This window comes from Argentina silus (assembly GCF_951799395.1).
Source record: "Argentina silus genome assembly, chromosome: 6".
Lineage (NCBI taxonomy): Eukaryota > Metazoa > Chordata > Actinopteri > Argentiniformes > Argentinidae > Argentina > Argentina silus.
Genome location: NC_139660.1, coordinates 13113654 through 13131533, shown reverse-complemented (window position 1 = coordinate 13131533; position 17880 = coordinate 13113654). Strand labels below are relative to the sequence as shown.

Sequence of the window (17880 nt, the reverse complement as noted above, 5' to 3'; positions counted from 1 at the left end):
CATTTCATCTCCAACCCTAATATTCCCAGAACTCGTCATGGCTCCCAGCTGAACAGTGTGGATATGACCCAGCAAAATGAAGGCAGCCAGTATGGCGTGAGTTTCCCAAAAGCTTTGAAGCACCAAGATCATCTTCAGTCCACTGTTGGTGATTCATGAACGCCATGAATCATGATACAAAGCTTTTGGGAAACTCACCACAGGTCACCAGTGATGACAGGGCATTTTCCTGTCTGACTTTTGCCCCCCAGTAACTACAACTCTGTCACCATTATAGAATTGTAAAAAAAAAAACTGTGAAGTTTTGAATTATCAGCGTGTTGCCAGTTATTATTTGTAATATTGTGATGAAAAATATGATGAATTGTCATTGTTAAGAGTTTGTTATGAATAAATATTGAGAAGGACCTTTCTTTCAAAACTCTAGTGTAGTTACTGCCATGGCTATAATTGGGATTACATATGTACCAACCAAGTAGCTCTTATGTTAGAGCAGTTGTAGGCATACTTTAAGGTTTAAGTTGTGATGACAAAATTAAACTTTTCTTCCTACTTTACAGAGAGAATGTTGTTGTATCGGTGTAGTTGTGAGGAGGATGTGCTTTGAATACTGACATGTTTGGGACTGAAATCACGAGCATGCACAGATATTCAAAATAATCTTTTAAAAACACATACAGAAATACAGATTACAAAATATAAATAACATAACAAGGACAATATGATATATATAGTTCAAACATCATGCATGTCCACATTTAGTACACCTTGGTGTTGGTGTTGTAAAACGACATTGGACAGTTTTAATTGATATATTCTGAAAATCGAGACTATGTACAGAGAAAAGTTGCCTCCCACATTCAATTTCATTGACATTTTATCTTACAAACGAATGTATCACATGAGGATTTTTCACATATTAACAAATAATTACTACACATCTCATACTATGATTTACAGGACAATGGTTCCATATAATGCGATTCCCACTTCAAGCTGAACAGAAATTCCTGCAACAAATGATTTCTTTGCATTACTAATTGTACAGTTGGAAATACTTGCTGAAAGAAAAGTTTCAAGGAACCCAATTTCAGCTGTTACTGTTAAAGGTTAATTTTAGAGGAGCATCGAGAAAAGTTCATAATAATCCTTTTAACTTATGGGACTAAAAATAGACTTCTCGCTATCAGTCACTTGAGTGAAAATGTCTTTGTTTTCACCTAATGTTTTCCACATTAGTTGTGGCTCTAATTTATGGTGGTAAGTACTCTAGCAGTGGCCATATGTTTAGTGATAGTCAAGACAAATGCACAAATGCCACATCCCTCATGTTGACTTCACTTATTAGATACGCCTGTCAATACAGGAGTCAACATCAACTTATTTGGTTGCATGACATTTTCCATGCACATGCAGAGCACTATGGGAAAACTGTTGACAAATAAGCATACATTCTGAGTGCGACTCCTTTCCAACATAATGGGAAAACAAGCTGCATTGAAATAAGCCCTTTCTGGTTTTGCATTCCAAAAATAAGGAATATGTTTCAAAGTCAGATCAAGAATAACAGTAGACTTTACAAAAGAGAAGAGCAGAGAGTACTTTCTTCAAACATACAAATATCTCTGAAGATTAAAACTGGGGTAAAACAGTCAGCATTCACATAGGGCTAAACAGTCCCTGTTCCCAAGACACAAAGTCACAAATAAAGTGCAAAGCAACTAGCAGAATACAGAATACTATAAAGACAATATAGTAACACTTTAAACTGTCATAAACATGATATAACAGATGTCATACACAATCCTAATAAATGTTGTCACACAGGCCTAAATTTAGGCAAGCTAGCAAGTTAACTAGCTAATGAGCTAGCCATGGTTAGTTTGCATACCCCTGCAAGCAAGATGACAGTGTTATCAAAGACCTTCATTCTCCATATACAAACATCTGCAATTAGGACTGCTTATAACATCCATTATATCACACAAATGACTGTCTAAAGTAGGCTTTACGACAGATGGTTTAAGTCAAGGTTTGTCAACAATTAGTGCAATAGCAATTCTTTTTTTCAGCAAAGAGAACCGGTTTCCATTACCTTTGCCAGATCATATAGTACTGGAAAGCTGGCAGCTGTCGTGGGGGAGGGGGGGCGTTATGCAGCTTTTCATTGCAAGAGCAACTGCCATTTGGACACACACACAATGGGATGCTACAGTTGAAGATGAGAACTGAGTGCAGATGCAAGCAACAGCCAATTCATCTGATGGGGAGTGGGGAGTGGGACAACAGAGTCTCTTTGGTGCAAAATTGGACTCAAAGAGGTTTACGTCATTCGTTGTAATAGACAAAATCCAAGACATTGTCACACAAATACATTCTTATTTCAGCATTAACTAGCATTATGCAGAGATGGAGGTAACACAGTAATCTGAAAAGTAAACTGTTTCAGTAAATCATTAAGCGTAACCAACACATGCATCCCCTTTTGACTGGGTATTTACTATCTTTTGCATGAAGAGGATGATTTGAATGAAGGCTTTCTCTCATTTTCATTTTTGTCATGCAGTCATTTTTGTTACTATAGCTTATTTACAGGATATATCACAATGTGCATTTTTTAACATGTTCAAACTAACAAAAGTGAGCTGAAGCAACAAATATTTCATTTGTTGGCAGATAATGAATCTGAATGGTGTTGATTGCAATATAATAGCATACTTTTTATGCATTGGAGTTTGGCTCAAAAAAGTGTTAATCTTTTGTAATAAATATTTACGAATAAATTGTATAATAATCTTTATGTTAGATATCTATATTCTAGTGTTGCAATGGTTTGATTTAACTAATTTGCATAGGAATCACAAATCTATTTGAAGCAAACAAAACAAATCAGTGACGGACAAGTATGTCAAGAAGAAGAAATTAAAACATGGACATGTAAACGTAATGTCAAAAATGACATTAGAGATGGTTCTTGAACTTTAAGGTCTGAAGTAAACCAACTGTGATTCCTTTTTGCTAAACAATATATTTGGGACAATATGTCTCTTACCGCAAAGGGATTTAGGTAAGTAATTGAGCAACGTATTTATGTTTTCTGTATATACAATACATTGTACACTAGAAACATGATCCCAAACAGCTATAAAAATTCAACAAGTACTCTGCCCAAAAAACAAAAGTTTGATATTGTGTCCCTGACTGAATGGATAAGTGGTGGACACTTCATGAGTATGACAACATCCTATCAAGCAAAGGTCAATTTCATAATCTAGTAGTCACTTACGTCCATCAAATTTGTATTAGATACAACAAACTAAGATCATTTTGCTCAATTACATGAAGCAGAGGGGAAAAACTGCTAAAAAAAAAGTATTTAAGAATTTGGGGTCTACAAAAGGATTGCATGGCCAATTGCTTCATCCATTTTTGTAAGTGAACATTCTTCGTGACTACTTCTGCTTTGTGTTCAAAATGGAATGATTCAGCAAGTTCTCCTCAAGCCCTTAAGCTGCCTACACACTACACAATTTAAAAATTCCTGATCAAGGAATTCATGGCGGTTATTATGTAATGTGAATGCAGCTTTATCCTGAGGGATAAACCTAATAATACTCACACTGAGTAACATCATTATGGTGTCACAATTGTCTACCACAATTGTCTGCAGTAAGGATCACAAAATCGTTTAATTTGTGTTTTTGTTTAGAGTTTCCCTTCAAGGAGCAGAAAGCCTCCCCATATTTGCACTCTCCATCACAAATACTTTGAACCCAACATTTGCTTTTTTAAAAAACATTAAAGAATTTGGCTAGAAAGTGTACCAGTACAAAATACAGTACATTGATTTATCCAACCTTACACTACATAACCACAAATATTGTCACTGACTAGGAGTTAAAGTTCCTCTTAAATACAAGAAAATGTTACGAGAAGTTACGAAAATACATTGTCACATTAGTTAGACACTTAAAAACAGTATAATACTCATATAAGGCAAAATCAGGTGATCTCACAGTGACAAGTTCAATAGGTTTCTGAAACGTTTATACCTCTCTGTTTTTTGGGGGAAGTGTTTTTGTCCTTTTCCAAACCTAGGAGATTGGCAGTCAATCTGAAAATTCATTATCAATGAGCAGTGGAGAAATATAAATATCTAATTCAAGGAATTTATCTACTGTATTTTCAATGGAGCATTAGCTAAACCTGGAAAGCAACTAAATGTTTTAAACTAAACTAACTTTTGTGTTAAAAATGCAAACCTAACAAAATAGTTTTGGCACAAGACAAAATCTAATGATTTCTGGCCCATGTAAGTGACAGAAACGGACATTTACAGATGCTATTTGATGAAGTAGCCGCATCTTACTATATCTAGTGTGATGTCTTATCAATTGACATACTTAAGAGCTTATGAGCAAATATGGGGAGGATTTGCACTCCTTAATTTTAACCAAGTAGCTTAATAAATACATAAATATGTAAATATGCACGTTACAAATGAATAAATAGACACAAATCACATCAGTGCAGTTTGCACAATACGACTACAGCAGGGCGCAATTTTGGCATCAAACTTAAATTGTGAAATGCAACATAAAAAATGACTAACTGAATAAATAAATACTTCAATAAATAAACATACAAAAACAGTGAACATATCAATCCAACATACACATGACAAATATATAAACATTTGGTTGTCAATAAAAATAAAGCTTTGAGTGTGAAGTATAAAGCCGTTATGGTACCTTGGGAAAGACAGTTAATTAGAATTTAGGGTAGAAACAACTTGGCTGTGGCATTTTCACATAATACTTTACACATCATTAAAAATATGCATGGTGTACCCCACTTTCTTGTGGCTTTTTGCCACAACAAATTAAAACAATAAATAAAATCAAAAGAAAAACCAAAGCAGAAATTAAATAAAAAGTTGTCACATGTGACTTTATGGGCATACATATGGCAAGTAATGTTGTATAGTAAATGCAGCAGGCTAGCAAAAGCGCTGAGCAACCAACAATCTCACTGAAAATGACAGCAATGCCATTCCACAACCAAACAAGCCATTGCATGTCCTTTACCCCAATGGTTTCTGGTGGCACATTGTTTCAAAGGACTTGAGAGTGAGGGCAAGGTTGGATAGCTGAATGGCCATGCAACTGGGGAGATGATTCAGCCCCACCCCGCCACCTTTGATTCCCTTGTTTCCCAGGTTATTTTTTTCTTGGCCACAGTCAGCATTCAACATTACAGCCTGTCCATCCTGAACGTGTCCTCTGTAGCAGGGTCAGTGAGGACCATGTCGGGGTCATTGAGCATGTGCAGTCCATCAAGGGTGAGTGGATCAATCTTCAACTCATCCAAAGGGAACTGAGAGTCTGCATCAAAGCTGACGTCTCCGACACCAGCCAGCGAGTTGGTCAGCTCCTTGGAGAGGCTGGGCGGAGACTCTCCTGTGACTAAAACATTGTACATTAGTTAAATCAAAGCAACTCTTAGATAACCACCAAAAATGTTTAATTGAAGAATCTGTAACAAGAGAAAATCACCCAAAAAATACTGTTCCAAAATTATATATTTTTTTTAAAATCCACTTGCTTAAAAGATTTTGATAAATACTTTAAAATAAGACACCTATTCACTGAAAACTGGAATAGGTGTGCCAGGCCTAGTTGAATTACATGAGTGGCTAATTTGTACCTGTGAGGATGATGTTGGGGATGTTGCCATGGCTACTGTAGCCTATCTGCTGGGAGTCTTGCAGGCTGCTCCCAGTAAGGCCCATCATGGCTGCTTGGGTGTAGTTGAGGGTGGAACACTGGCTGTAAAGGCTATTGGAACTGATGGGGTTCTCAATCATGTTGAACTGCTCAAGCTGGGCAGCAGACAAGGGAGAAAGAAAACATTCACATGCACAGAGTAAAGAAGTGCCCTTAATGTATTCCTAATTTAATGTAACCCTTCTTTAAGTGGATAATGTGGTAATATAATGTGTTATATGGATATATTTTAAAACTTTGCGTGGTGTGGATTGTGTCACCTGGTGGGAGAGAGCGTTTGTCTGTCTGGATGTCAGCTGCTGGTCATAGAATGAATCCCCAAAGATACTGCCCACCACTGGAATGTGCTGCAAGGCAAAGCAAAGAGCAATTAACAATTATATTTGGCCAGCGATCAACTTTTACAAAAAGGGTTTCGAGTTAACTAAAACAGCAACTGAAATTGATTTTTTTACAGCTTGTCTGACAATTCATAGAATTTATGTTTTAACATATTTAACATTTTCAGAGTTATCTGATCTTACAAAGGACAATTACAGCAGCGATATGGGACAAGAAAAGCACAGGCAGGCATATCAGAAGCAAGACAGTTTAAGCATTGTAGCAAATGGCTTTTCATGACAGCACAAACATAACCATCTTACACAAAAGCACTACTAGGAATGGAAGTTGCATTAAAGAACAATGCAGGAAGCATAAATACTTTCTTATGCAATATCCTTGCACCTTTTCATGTTTAGAACATTTACTATAAATGACATAATTCATAAGAGCCACTTCAACATAAATGTTTTTGATGGAGCTGAAACTTCAAGCAAGCTTATTGGTACAGCAATAACTTCAAATCAAACAACACAATTAAAGAATTGCACTTGAATTCATAAACATTTAGATTAAAATCGAATAAAAATCAGGAAATGCATAAGCTATTTATCAGGGAAGATTGATGACAAATGGATGAACCAATATGGAAATTGTGGTCAAATACCAATAACCAAAATGTTTGCCAAAACCCTGATGAAAGTCTGTTGACTGAGACAGTAAATGATGGTGTTTTGATAAGAATACCAGTGTGTTTGAGTCTCTAACTTCTTTATTTACAAGTTCCTAGTACTTTTACACACCTTGGCCAAAATGACAGATGTGGAAACATTTTCTACCAATATTTCTTACCAATACAGATATTATATGGTATCAAAAACTATTTTAGTTGAGTGGAATTTACTATTATTATATTATTTGCTCAGAATGAATAAAGGCTTTTTTTAATCTGTCAAAAATACTGGTAATCCTAACTCCAGTTATGTGCACTTAACTGAATTTGCGCAAAATCAGCCATGCCCAGATTCCATCTCCCCACCGCGTATCCTAACTTGATAACATGACAAATACGAGTTTGAGGAGGAGGGGTTTGACCAAAATGTGGGTGTAGTCCAATAGATTTCCAAGATAAGCGAATCCCTACCCGATATTTATGCACCATTTTTCCAGCGGCCTCTAGTCAAACAAAAAGGTGGAATAAATGGTGCCCCCCTATGATATCGTACAGAATCACATCTTTTTAAACCATTTGTGAAGATAAATAACAGAAAGACATTTGTGAAGAAATTACATTTTCAGGTTTGGCCCATTGTAATTACACATCTTGACTATAACTACTGAAAGAAAATGCTAGTTATGCATAGGCCTACATAATACGTTATCATTAATAAGGAGGTGAACTACATCAGTCCTGTGATTACTATCATTTTGGGTTCTGATGGGGTAAGACAGTTGAACTCATGAGGCATTTCTAAGTTATATTCTTCAAGAATCAATGGCTATTTATCATTAATTTAAAAGTCAAAAACATTGATATACCAATTACAGATTACCCCTTATATTGTATTGTGAGATTATGTTAAGGTCTCCCCTCTCCACATTAAGAAAGTGAGTATGTTGATTATTACTGGTATAATACAATTGTTGATGAGAGATTAGTATAAATGCATGCATGGGTTAACTTTGTGTGTGTGTGTGTGTGTGTGTGTGTGTGTGTGCATTGCGGCCCCTTGATAGTGAGAACATCAGCCCCCACCAGCATCAAAGTTGCCCATCCCTGGCCTATACCATGCATCCTTACAATAAACACGATAAGCCCTATCCCCTTTGAACAAACCACAAGCACCAGGGGACTACGACCTATTCTGGACTGTCCAAAAGTAATATCAGAAACAATCCAATATTAAATCAACTGTTTCCTTTCCTTGTTGTCCTCATTTGTCCCCAAGTTGTGCTGCATACTGCCTGGTCAAAGCACAATAAAAACAAAAAGCTGCAATGCAAACTTTGCTTAAAGACCTAAGGTGATATATGCAGACAGTGAGCAGTGGTCAAGAGCAGAGGGGGTGGGGGGGCAATTGCTGACATCATGAATGGAACAGTAGGCTGGGATGAGCAGCAGTTGAACCGATTGACAGCCAGTTCCCTGCGCAAACCCCTCCCCCAAAAAAGCAGCTTGGTAGTTCCGCCCTTACTTGAGGCGAGCCGCCGGGGGAGAAGCCTTGATTGGAGACTGGGGAGGTTGGAGACTGATTGGCAGGAGAGCCAGTCTGATTGCGGTACTGTTGAATGGAAGAGGGTTAGCCAGTACAGAGCTCCATTACAGTCACAGAATAGTCAGAAAAAGCTGCCAAGGGCTGGGCTCTGTCTCAGCTGTAGTAAACCATTTCTGTCTACCAGGATTGGGGTCAATTTCAATTGAAATTCATGGAACAATTCCTGAATTTACTCATGAAGTTGATCATTTGTCAGGAACTGGAAATTCAAGAATTGTGCAAATATGGAATTGGAGTTTAATTGCAATAGATACAGGTCAGGAATTCCAAGGCCAGACCCCTGTGCGAGAAAACACAGCATTCTCATTGCTGTGAGAGAGGCAATATACCGCCTACATGTAAGACTGATGGGCGAAATCTACAAAATCTCCCCATTTGCACTAATGCAATATCACTTTGAAGGGGATGTATCCAACATAAAGGTTCAATTTGGGTTGTCTAAGATTGTTGGTGGTACAAAATGCAGTAACACTTTATTTTTGTAAACACATTAGGCACTATAAGTGTTTGCTTTCTAGCCAGCCCCTCAAGATACGCCCCACACACACCCACACAACAATCTGATTGGTGGCAAGATTGGCCTTGGAGTTAGGGAGGCTAGCCAGGAACTGCAAGGTCGCTGGTTCAATCGCTGGATGTGAGCCGGTGATTGGAGGGTTGCTGAAATCAAATCTAACTGGCCAGCTACTACATGAGAATAAGAAAACACTGAATAAAGGCCTAATACATGGCTAGTAATACCTATTAATGGCCCAATTAGCTACTTGTGAAAAAAATAAAAGCTATAATAATGCCTAATAATAATGCTTATACTTAAGCATTACCCAAGTGTTACCCAAAATGTCACACAGCAATGGGATTACAGTCATATAACTTTCCATTTAGTTTAATTTAGATCAGTTTCTGCAAAATGAATTAAGTCTTTGTGCAATCTGCCTATGGGACTGAGGGACACAAGAAAATTAAGGGGACTGCATTGGTCTCGAATGAGCATTGATGAGGAAGCATATTTACATTTGGAATGGAAAATAATTTATTGACTATGAAAGATTTGATCCTTAATTTGAATTTATGGAATTTATCGGGAGGTTATCAATTTTGGAATATGTATGTAATATATACTGTATAATAATGGAATTGACACCAACCCTGCTTTCTACTGACAAAGAACAGTTCAGTCCAAGGAAACAAAGGATGCAAAAGAAATGTGAACCAGCATCCAAACAAGACAAGTGTTCACAAAACAAGTGAAGCATTCTGAACAGCTTCTCACTGAACGGTAGGTATCAACAGTTAAGACACAGTATACTACCTAGTCTCTCAGTCAAACACTTTGTTCATACTTATTTAAAATAAGAGGCTTGTGTAGAGAAATCACACAAAATGACAAAATATACCCACACAATTGCTTTCAAGTTTAACTACCACTTATGTCCAAGGACTGCAGCTCAGGCCTGGAATTTCATTTTCATTTTCTAGGGCAGGTTTGTATTGAACAGTCCTATGACACTAGGCTATATACACCTGTATGTCTCATATGGGATGCCATCTTTGACCCGTAGTCATCCAAACAAAACTGTATCTATGGTAGGCAGCGATAGCTCCATCAATGAGATATCTTCCGATCTTGCTTATTGATCAACAGGATCAATGTCCGGAAGAATAATGGAATAATTTGTTTCAAGGCAACAAATAAATGGCAGTGACAAAGGTAATTGTTAAGACTTAAATAATTGCCTGAGAGCTGTCCAAAAACCACGAGGTATTGCTTGCAGACCATCTCACACCAATACCATAAACAATAACAAAAAAGCAATGTGCATCTGGGACGTCTTGTCATAACATTTGCAAAGCCAAGGGGTATGCCACCCTGTCCATTGCAGCATTTAAATGTTTTACCCCTTGTATGAGGGTTTTCCAAATGTGCCCATGTAATCCATCTACAGGAGCAGCTACTCACCGAGTTGATGTTGATGCTAGCTGTGGTCTGGATCTGGCTGTCAGAGGAAGAGTGGGTGGCTGTGGTGACCAGGGGGGGCAAAGTAATCAGCCTGATGCCCTGGGGCAGTATCTGCTGCTGCTGCCTCTGCAGGTCACCGAGCACCTGGGCCTGGGCCTGAGGTGTCAGCTGGCAGAAAAAAGGGTACTGGAGAAGCTGCTGCTCCAGAGTCAAGGCTTCCATTGACACTACCTGGTGATATTGACAAAGGAAGGGAATCTTTATTAACAATGGTTGGCAGGGAGATTTGTAGCCAGGAGAAATTGGTATCTGTCAGGTTACTTTAGCATGTGTTACCACAAAACAATTTTAGGTATAATCTTACATTAATGACTGGTTTGTACACCTTTTACACAGATAGTCATGTATGAGAAAATACCACCTCATAAGTTCTCAGAAAGATTGGGTTTTAGAGAGTCATCAAAACAGACTAAAAGGTTACTTCAGTGGTTCCTAAATGAACCATCCTACCTTATATTACATCTTGTTTGTGTCATGAGATCACATAAAGATAAAAACGACATCCTTTTCTAACCTTTTCTTCTTCAATGAAATAAAACTTGACTTGATTTTGTTGAACAAGGAAGGTGTGGTGTGGGGGGTAGTCCCAGCAGCGGGTGGCTTACCTGGGTGATGTTGAGAGGGGGTGACATGGTGGGAGAGAGCTGCTGAGGGGACTGCTGTGGCTGGAGGTCGGCGCTGAGGGTGAGGGGGACCACAGTGGGCTGCCTGCGCTGGGCCGTTACTGTCATGGTGGGCTGGGAGGTGGTAGTGATCCCTGTGGAGACACGAGACAGATATCCATGATGCATATGAAATACAACATGACTCATTCGAGCCACGGAAATGGATCCACCAGCAACACATTTTTAATTCAAAACAAAAAACATCTGTTAATATCAATGCACTGGTTTTCTGGTGAACTGTACCATTTTTAATTATAGATTGTCAATGCAAGGTTTGAAACCTAAAATAGAAAATATGAAGAATGCTTTAGTTTGACAATTAAAAACACATAAAACAGGTTACACTCAGGGCTCATTGGCCATTGAGCATGGAAAATACTGTCAATCTTAATTTACATTGAAAAAACAACTCTGTGTAGCTTTCCTTAATTTGACAGATGGCGTGTCTGTAATGTGATGAGTAATCATTTAGTGACATGTTTACAGGAAAAACAGCATTGAAATGTTTGTCCCTCCTCATAGGGAACCTACACAATCTCTGCATTTTAAGTAGAGACACTCACAAAGGAACACTTATATAAAAATAAAAATAAAAAAAGAGTCATGCATATTTCTAATAGCCATCTGTGCATGTTCTTTGAACAACATATTTTACAGGGAGAAATAGGGATGGGCAACAGAGAATAGTTGTGATTCAACATACTCCAGTCTGCTGTGAGCTTGCATTCAGCACTGCTCCACTTCAAACATGATGCTATATAATGTATGTGAGAGGGGGTTTGCTAGGTAGCAGGAGTGTACTGAAATAGTCTGGTGTCATGTCCATCAACAGTGATCACATCCATCAACACATTTTTGCCCGGGAGCCACATTGGCAGAATTCAATCACAGAGAGCCGCCACCATACCACGTTAACTGCAAATTAACATGACATACCTCAATTAAGTAGTTTTGTCTGCTCACGCAATACTTTTAATAGAAATCAACTCCAAATACAGCACATACAACAAATAGTGATGTAGAAACATCCCAATTGAAGAGCAAACATACTTAATAGCCTGATGAGTGGAAGTGTGCCTGCTTGCTTGGTCTTCTCATAAACAAAATGTAATTACATAATAGAACAAATTCATAGGCCTACTGTCCAACACCATAGCCATGAAATATACTGTCTCTGACACTGTAGAAATCACCAGAGCACGTATGGCGCCTATTCATGTCAATTCTCTGCTATTTCGTCTTGCGCCTAATCTCAGTTATTTTGTGCTGCCTGTCGCATGTATTTTACAGATGAGGTAACATTTTAATGTTGTCATAGAGCGTCTTATAGTCATGTTTTACCTATTAATTAAACTGGTGGCTGCCCACAATCTGCACTGTTGCACACAAGCAGCACATCATTGTGCTGTATTTGGTAGTCTGTAACTGAAGATGTAAAAAATAAATATTACCGCGAGCCAGAATGACTATGCCTGCTCCAGTGTATCCATGGTCATATTTCGCCCATGACTTGGCTAAACAGCTGTTGCTGTGGCGGCGTAGTCCTTACCGTGGCTAGCAGCACTGATGCCCAGGTGGGTGAGGTTGGTTGTCAGGTTGCCTGTGCTGTTGGAGGTGCTGAGGACAGGAAAGGCCATGGTGTCCTCAGGGTCCAGCGGAGTGGGCAGTGGGGGGGGGAACTGGATGTTGGTAAGGTCAGGCAGGGAGCCGCCTGTGTTGTGTGTGGCCGGGAGCAAAGACGTATTCACTTCCTGATCTGGTGATGGAAATATGCTAGACAGGGGGGAGAAAGAAAGGGTAGGTACAACATTCCTAAATCAGTCGTACAGACAAGCCCGGTCTTCTCTGAGTCATTTATAAGGAGATTGAATTCCAAATATGCCTGAGATAGCAATATCTTACACAAAACGTAAGATATATGGTAAAAGACATCCTTCCTCCATTAATGCTTTGACAGTCATACCTTCTCACAAAGAGACCCCTCTCAGTAATGAGCCAATACTCAATCACACTAATCAATCAGGTAATCACTAAAAAAACATTAATATGCTGTCTCATTATAGAGAAAATAGCAATTTAAAAATAGGTATTGTACTCAATCTACAACAAAATGCCCTCAATAACCAGTCACACATACTGCATGGCGGTATAATATATACAGTAAGTACTCACTTGATCCCAGGGACTTCGCAGGACTTGGGTCTTGATGAGTCATTCTAGAGAGAAAGCACAAACTCAGCATAAAATTGTCAGTTGTGCGCATGCGCAGAAATAAAACAACATCTATCCATTTTCCTCAATACCATTTTATTATCCCACATCTGCTTTTGTGTGTCCTTGTCTGTGTCTGATTCAGACTCCTCTGTCCCAGGCACAGTTAGCAACAGCACTAAATGGTGAAAGAATAAGAGAGAGAAAGAAAGGGGGTTGCAATGTCATGTTCACTGTATGAGAAATGGAAATACTGTACTGTGTCATTTTAAGTAATTTAAACTGAATCTCAGAGGAATTAGGTTCCTTTAAAGAAAATAACTTTTTTACAGAATACTGCCCCAATTATCAGTGCACCAAATCGAAATGTCACCACAACTTTTGAAAAACAGAATAAATGTTTCCACAAAACCTGCTTCTTTATCACAAATGATCAATGTAACTGCACAGTAACTTAATGGTTTCATACTCAAATATCGAATCATGCTTAATTAAATAGAATTATGCATAAATAAATAGAAGCTGTTCCAAGTCTATGTAACTTGATCTTCCATTACCTCGTTTAGGCTGGAGCTCTTGTGAACCCCCTGCAAACGCATCCTGTGGCATGGGATTCATGGCGCTCTGGTGTAAGGCTGAGTCCGAATTTGTCCTGTGGGTATTAGAGTGAAGAAAGGTTAGCAAAATACATCTTTGGAGTCCTGTATTTCTACTCTCATGGCTTCTCTCTGGCATCTTTGTCATTTGTCAAGAGTCTGGATCAATTAATTCCTGCTGCGTTGACCTGGACAAACAATTTGAATTGAAAAAGTCCCTTTGGAGGACAGGTTCATTGTAATGCATGCAATGGAATGGGGAATGGTATCAAACACGTGTTTGATGAGTCCGTCCTCCGATTTCTACCTCCACCCTCCCCTGATATACATGGGTTTTGCATGTCCAGGGCAAATCTGAATTTGAAATGGAATTGTTCCAAACTGTAATTTGTCAGCTTGGGAAAAGGTCAGAACAAACAACTTACCTCCTCCAACTGGTGTCTGGTGGGGGTGAAAGGTACACTGAACCATAGGGGCAGCTGTCAATGTGAATCTCAGTTAAGGGATAGTACTTTTTGGTTATTTTTAATTTAATTATGTAAGATCTCTGTCTCAGAAGGAACTGATACTTTCTGGTATTTGATACATTGAATCCCAAAAGAACATAGAAGTAATTATTTGACTGTATTGACTATGGTATGTTATAATACTGTTACCATGTCTAGGTAAATACGTATTAAGTGGACCATAAAAAAGAGGATTACAATAAACTTTTGAAATGGCCAAGTCAACTAAATTAATTCATCCACTGAAGTGAAAAGGGTAGGCCCCTAACTAGCAAAGGACAATTCAATATATTTTTAGTTTAACAAGCAATGGCATAGTTACAGTTTTGTAAACATTGCTCTGTTCTACAGTCAAATGAGCCGAAAAAAGCAGAGGAAGGATATCTGGCGGCCATGTTTGTCAACAGAGAGTGGCCGGCGGTGGGGGGAGGTGAGGCGGTTCCGGTCCCGGTAAACACGGTCCACCAGCCCGTGATGTCTGGTTGTTCGACTTGTGTCCAACACGGAATTCTGTAGAGGAAACAGCACATCAATCAAGTGTGAAAGTTGAAATCTGGATTATGCTAAAAAATACCAACCAAAATGTATTGATATAAATGGTGCAAATGTATTAATTTGCATGGGCCAAGCTATGGGTCACCATTTTCATGCTCAAGTTGGTAAATGTATTTCAAAAATGGAAAGCCATGATATAGAAAGCAATGATGTATTTACATTTGTGGCTTTAGTTACTCTTTTTTATTTTTTAAACATTTCAGGATGATGGCGTGAGGGTGCCTGATACATTGTGTTGGCTTTCTTCTATTACTGTGCATTGGTAAAGGTATTTTTGACAATTTGCCTACAGTAGGTTGCTACAGGCTAGTACAAGCCTTCAATACTGCTGAAATATCTTTAACTGTTAAAAATCAAGACCCATGGCTGTGTGGAGGTTTCAGGTTTAAGATCACCATAATAAAATAAAAAAGAGAAACATTGATCAAGTTAACATGGTTGAGAGCATAACCTGGATACGCCATTTACATGTGTCTAGAAATATCATGCCTGCCAAAATATTCCTGCAAACATGACAATTGGCTAACAAGAACAAGCCTTGCCAAGCCTGACATTTGCCACTAAATAAGAGAAAATATGCTCATCTTTGCTTTAATCTGTGTTTTTTTATTCCTCAAACTTCTCACAATAACTTTTTACGCTCAATCGTATTTTTTAAAATCTGTTGCAAGAAAATATCTGATTGAAATCTTCATGCTCAACATCAAAGGTGCCGATGTTTCTAGTTACTATGTAAATTCCAATATAAGCTCTGCGATGCTCATCTACAGATATTCTTTTGTCATGGTAATGATGCAATCACTTCACCAGCGTGTTTGTCGTTTATGCCACATCGAACTTCCGGAGACTATAGACGAAGGTGCAGTCAAGATTGGTGGGAAAGGGTAGTGATGAGGGAGTTCACAGATGCAGAGTGGAGAGAAAACTTTCTTTGCAAAAGTGAACATGCGCAGAAGTTTTCCAACACGAGGAGAAACCGGGATAAGGTGTTCACATGCCTCAGTATTCGGTTTGATAGAAGCATATTCCACATAACTTAATCAACTTTCTCGTAACCGGGATAAGGGCTTAACGGTTCCACACTTATTGGAATAAGGTGTTTACGTGGGAAATATTCTAACAAGAATACTTGAGTACCAGAATAAGATTGGAATAATGTAATGCATGTGACGTTTAATGCATGTAAACGTGGTCATTGAGTATGAACAGTATTAAAAAAATAAATTAAAAAAAAACCTTGGCCTATCACCTAGGTAAGCTTTCAAAGATCAATTTTAGGGCGTGATTCAATTGTCTAATGATGCAAGTCAAAACAACGTTTTACCAACTGATAGAGAAGCTGAGGGCTCACCTGAAAAGGCAGGTCAATGTTGCTATTTCCAATCTGATTGACATTGGGCAGTGAGCCTCCATAGTACTGTCCACGATTCTGCCCTAGTTGCAAATACTGGGTCTTCTGTAACTGCAACTGTGCAAAGTAAAAATGCATGAAAGCATGAATGAATGATTAAACTGATACATGAAAGATTTTGAGAAAATGAATTGATATATATATATTTATACATATATATTATGCCTATAAAGATAAACAGTCCACATTGCAGAATATGGATACATAGGGATACATCAAAATTGGCATATGGTAGAAAACTAAATATCAGAACCAGGCTCTTAAATTTCTTACGTCAATTAATCAATACAGTTGTATTTTTCTTCTACAGTGGACACAATCGGGAGCAGTGTCAATCTGATGAGCAAAAAGAACCTCACACGATGAACCCATGGTTCTGCCAAATCATGTCATGGTTTCAAAACACTTTCCACACGATTAAAAAATGTAACACTTGAAAACTTGACAGTGTTTACACCTATATTATAATATACCACTACTCCTAAAACCATTGCTCTCTGATATTCACAACAAGGGCGTTCATCACCACCATATAGGCTATTCCATGGAATAATCACTGAGAGTGATGGGGGGGGGGGGGGGGGGGGGGGGGTCACAATATGATTTAATAATGAATTGCAGTTGCATGAATGATGCATTAAACAAATACCTGATTTGATGGATGAATGAACAGACATGGAAGTTTGGCACAACCAGACTCATTACAAGCTGTAATGAACCACTAGCCATCTAACGTAACCTATACACAAGGTGCCTATACAAAAGGGAAAGTTGTTGATGTTTTTCGTGCTGGCAAAGGTGATAGGTGGTGCATTATATAGTGGTACGTTACTGCAGCTACCAGACAAAATGTATGCTGTCTCGGCGATATCATTGCACCTGTTTATGTTTGATGTTGATGATGAGGAAACGAGAAGGTACCATATTACTACTAGCTAGCTATGGCTGCCTGTGTGATCAGCAAACGTCAACAAAGACATTGACAGTTCACGGGGCACATCATTATCAATCTGCCAATGATTGAAAAACCATTCAATGTTGATAATCAGAATTCGAATATGTTGCTGTTATTGCGTGAGCCAATTGGGCACTCTAATGTTATTGTCAGCTGGCGAAAAACAACTTGTCATTAAAAGGTGTTGCAGCTAACGACACATAGCTAGCTACGTTAGCTAGCGAGCACAGGATTGGCTAGCTAGCCATCACCTACAGGAGGAAACGAAATACTTACACGCGCAGCTCTGGTATTGTTTAGGTCCTTCATCACTTCTTCGAAGGCTGCAGTCTCCTCCGCCTGTTTTTGATTATGTAAAGCGATTTTCTCGCTAAATTTGCGAGGATTGTTTGAGGTCGCCATCTTTCGCTCTCCTTCTCAATGAAACGTTACGCACTACGCTTCAATACACTAGGTTGTCGTCATTACGCACGTACCTGAGAGGTAGCGCTGAAGTATTTATGTTTTTGTATTTCACCTCTGGTATGGTAACACATTATGCCTATGGAACAAAACACACTTGTCATTTTCTGCCAATG

At 38.5% G+C, this 17880-nt stretch overlaps 1 protein-coding gene across 2 annotated transcripts; it reads right to left on the bottom strand.

Moving 5' to 3' along the window:
- Positions 1-656: 656 nt before the first annotated feature.
- Positions 657-17722, bottom strand: LOC310805987 (CREB-regulated transcription coactivator 1-like). Of its 2 annotated transcripts, XM_083671908.1 has the most exons (14): positions 17579-17722; positions 16288-16404; positions 14766-14891; positions 14301-14362; positions 13837-13931; positions 13372-13457; positions 13241-13284; positions 12618-12841; positions 11009-11160; positions 10344-10574; positions 8303-8389; positions 6047-6133; positions 5707-5881; positions 657-5465 (listed from the first exon to the last, which is right to left on the bottom strand). In XM_083671908.1, the coding sequence occupies exons 1-14, from the start codon at positions 17702-17704 to the stop codon at positions 5254-5256; spliced, it is 1824 nt and encodes a 607-aa protein (XP_083528034.1). In that variant the 5' UTR covers positions 17705-17722; the 3' UTR covers positions 657-5253. The 2 variants fall into 2 exon arrangements, with proteins under 2 accessions (XP_083528034.1, XP_083528035.1); XM_083671909.1 differs by lacking the exon at positions 8303-8389.
- Between the last annotated feature and the right edge of the window lie 158 nt (positions 17723-17880).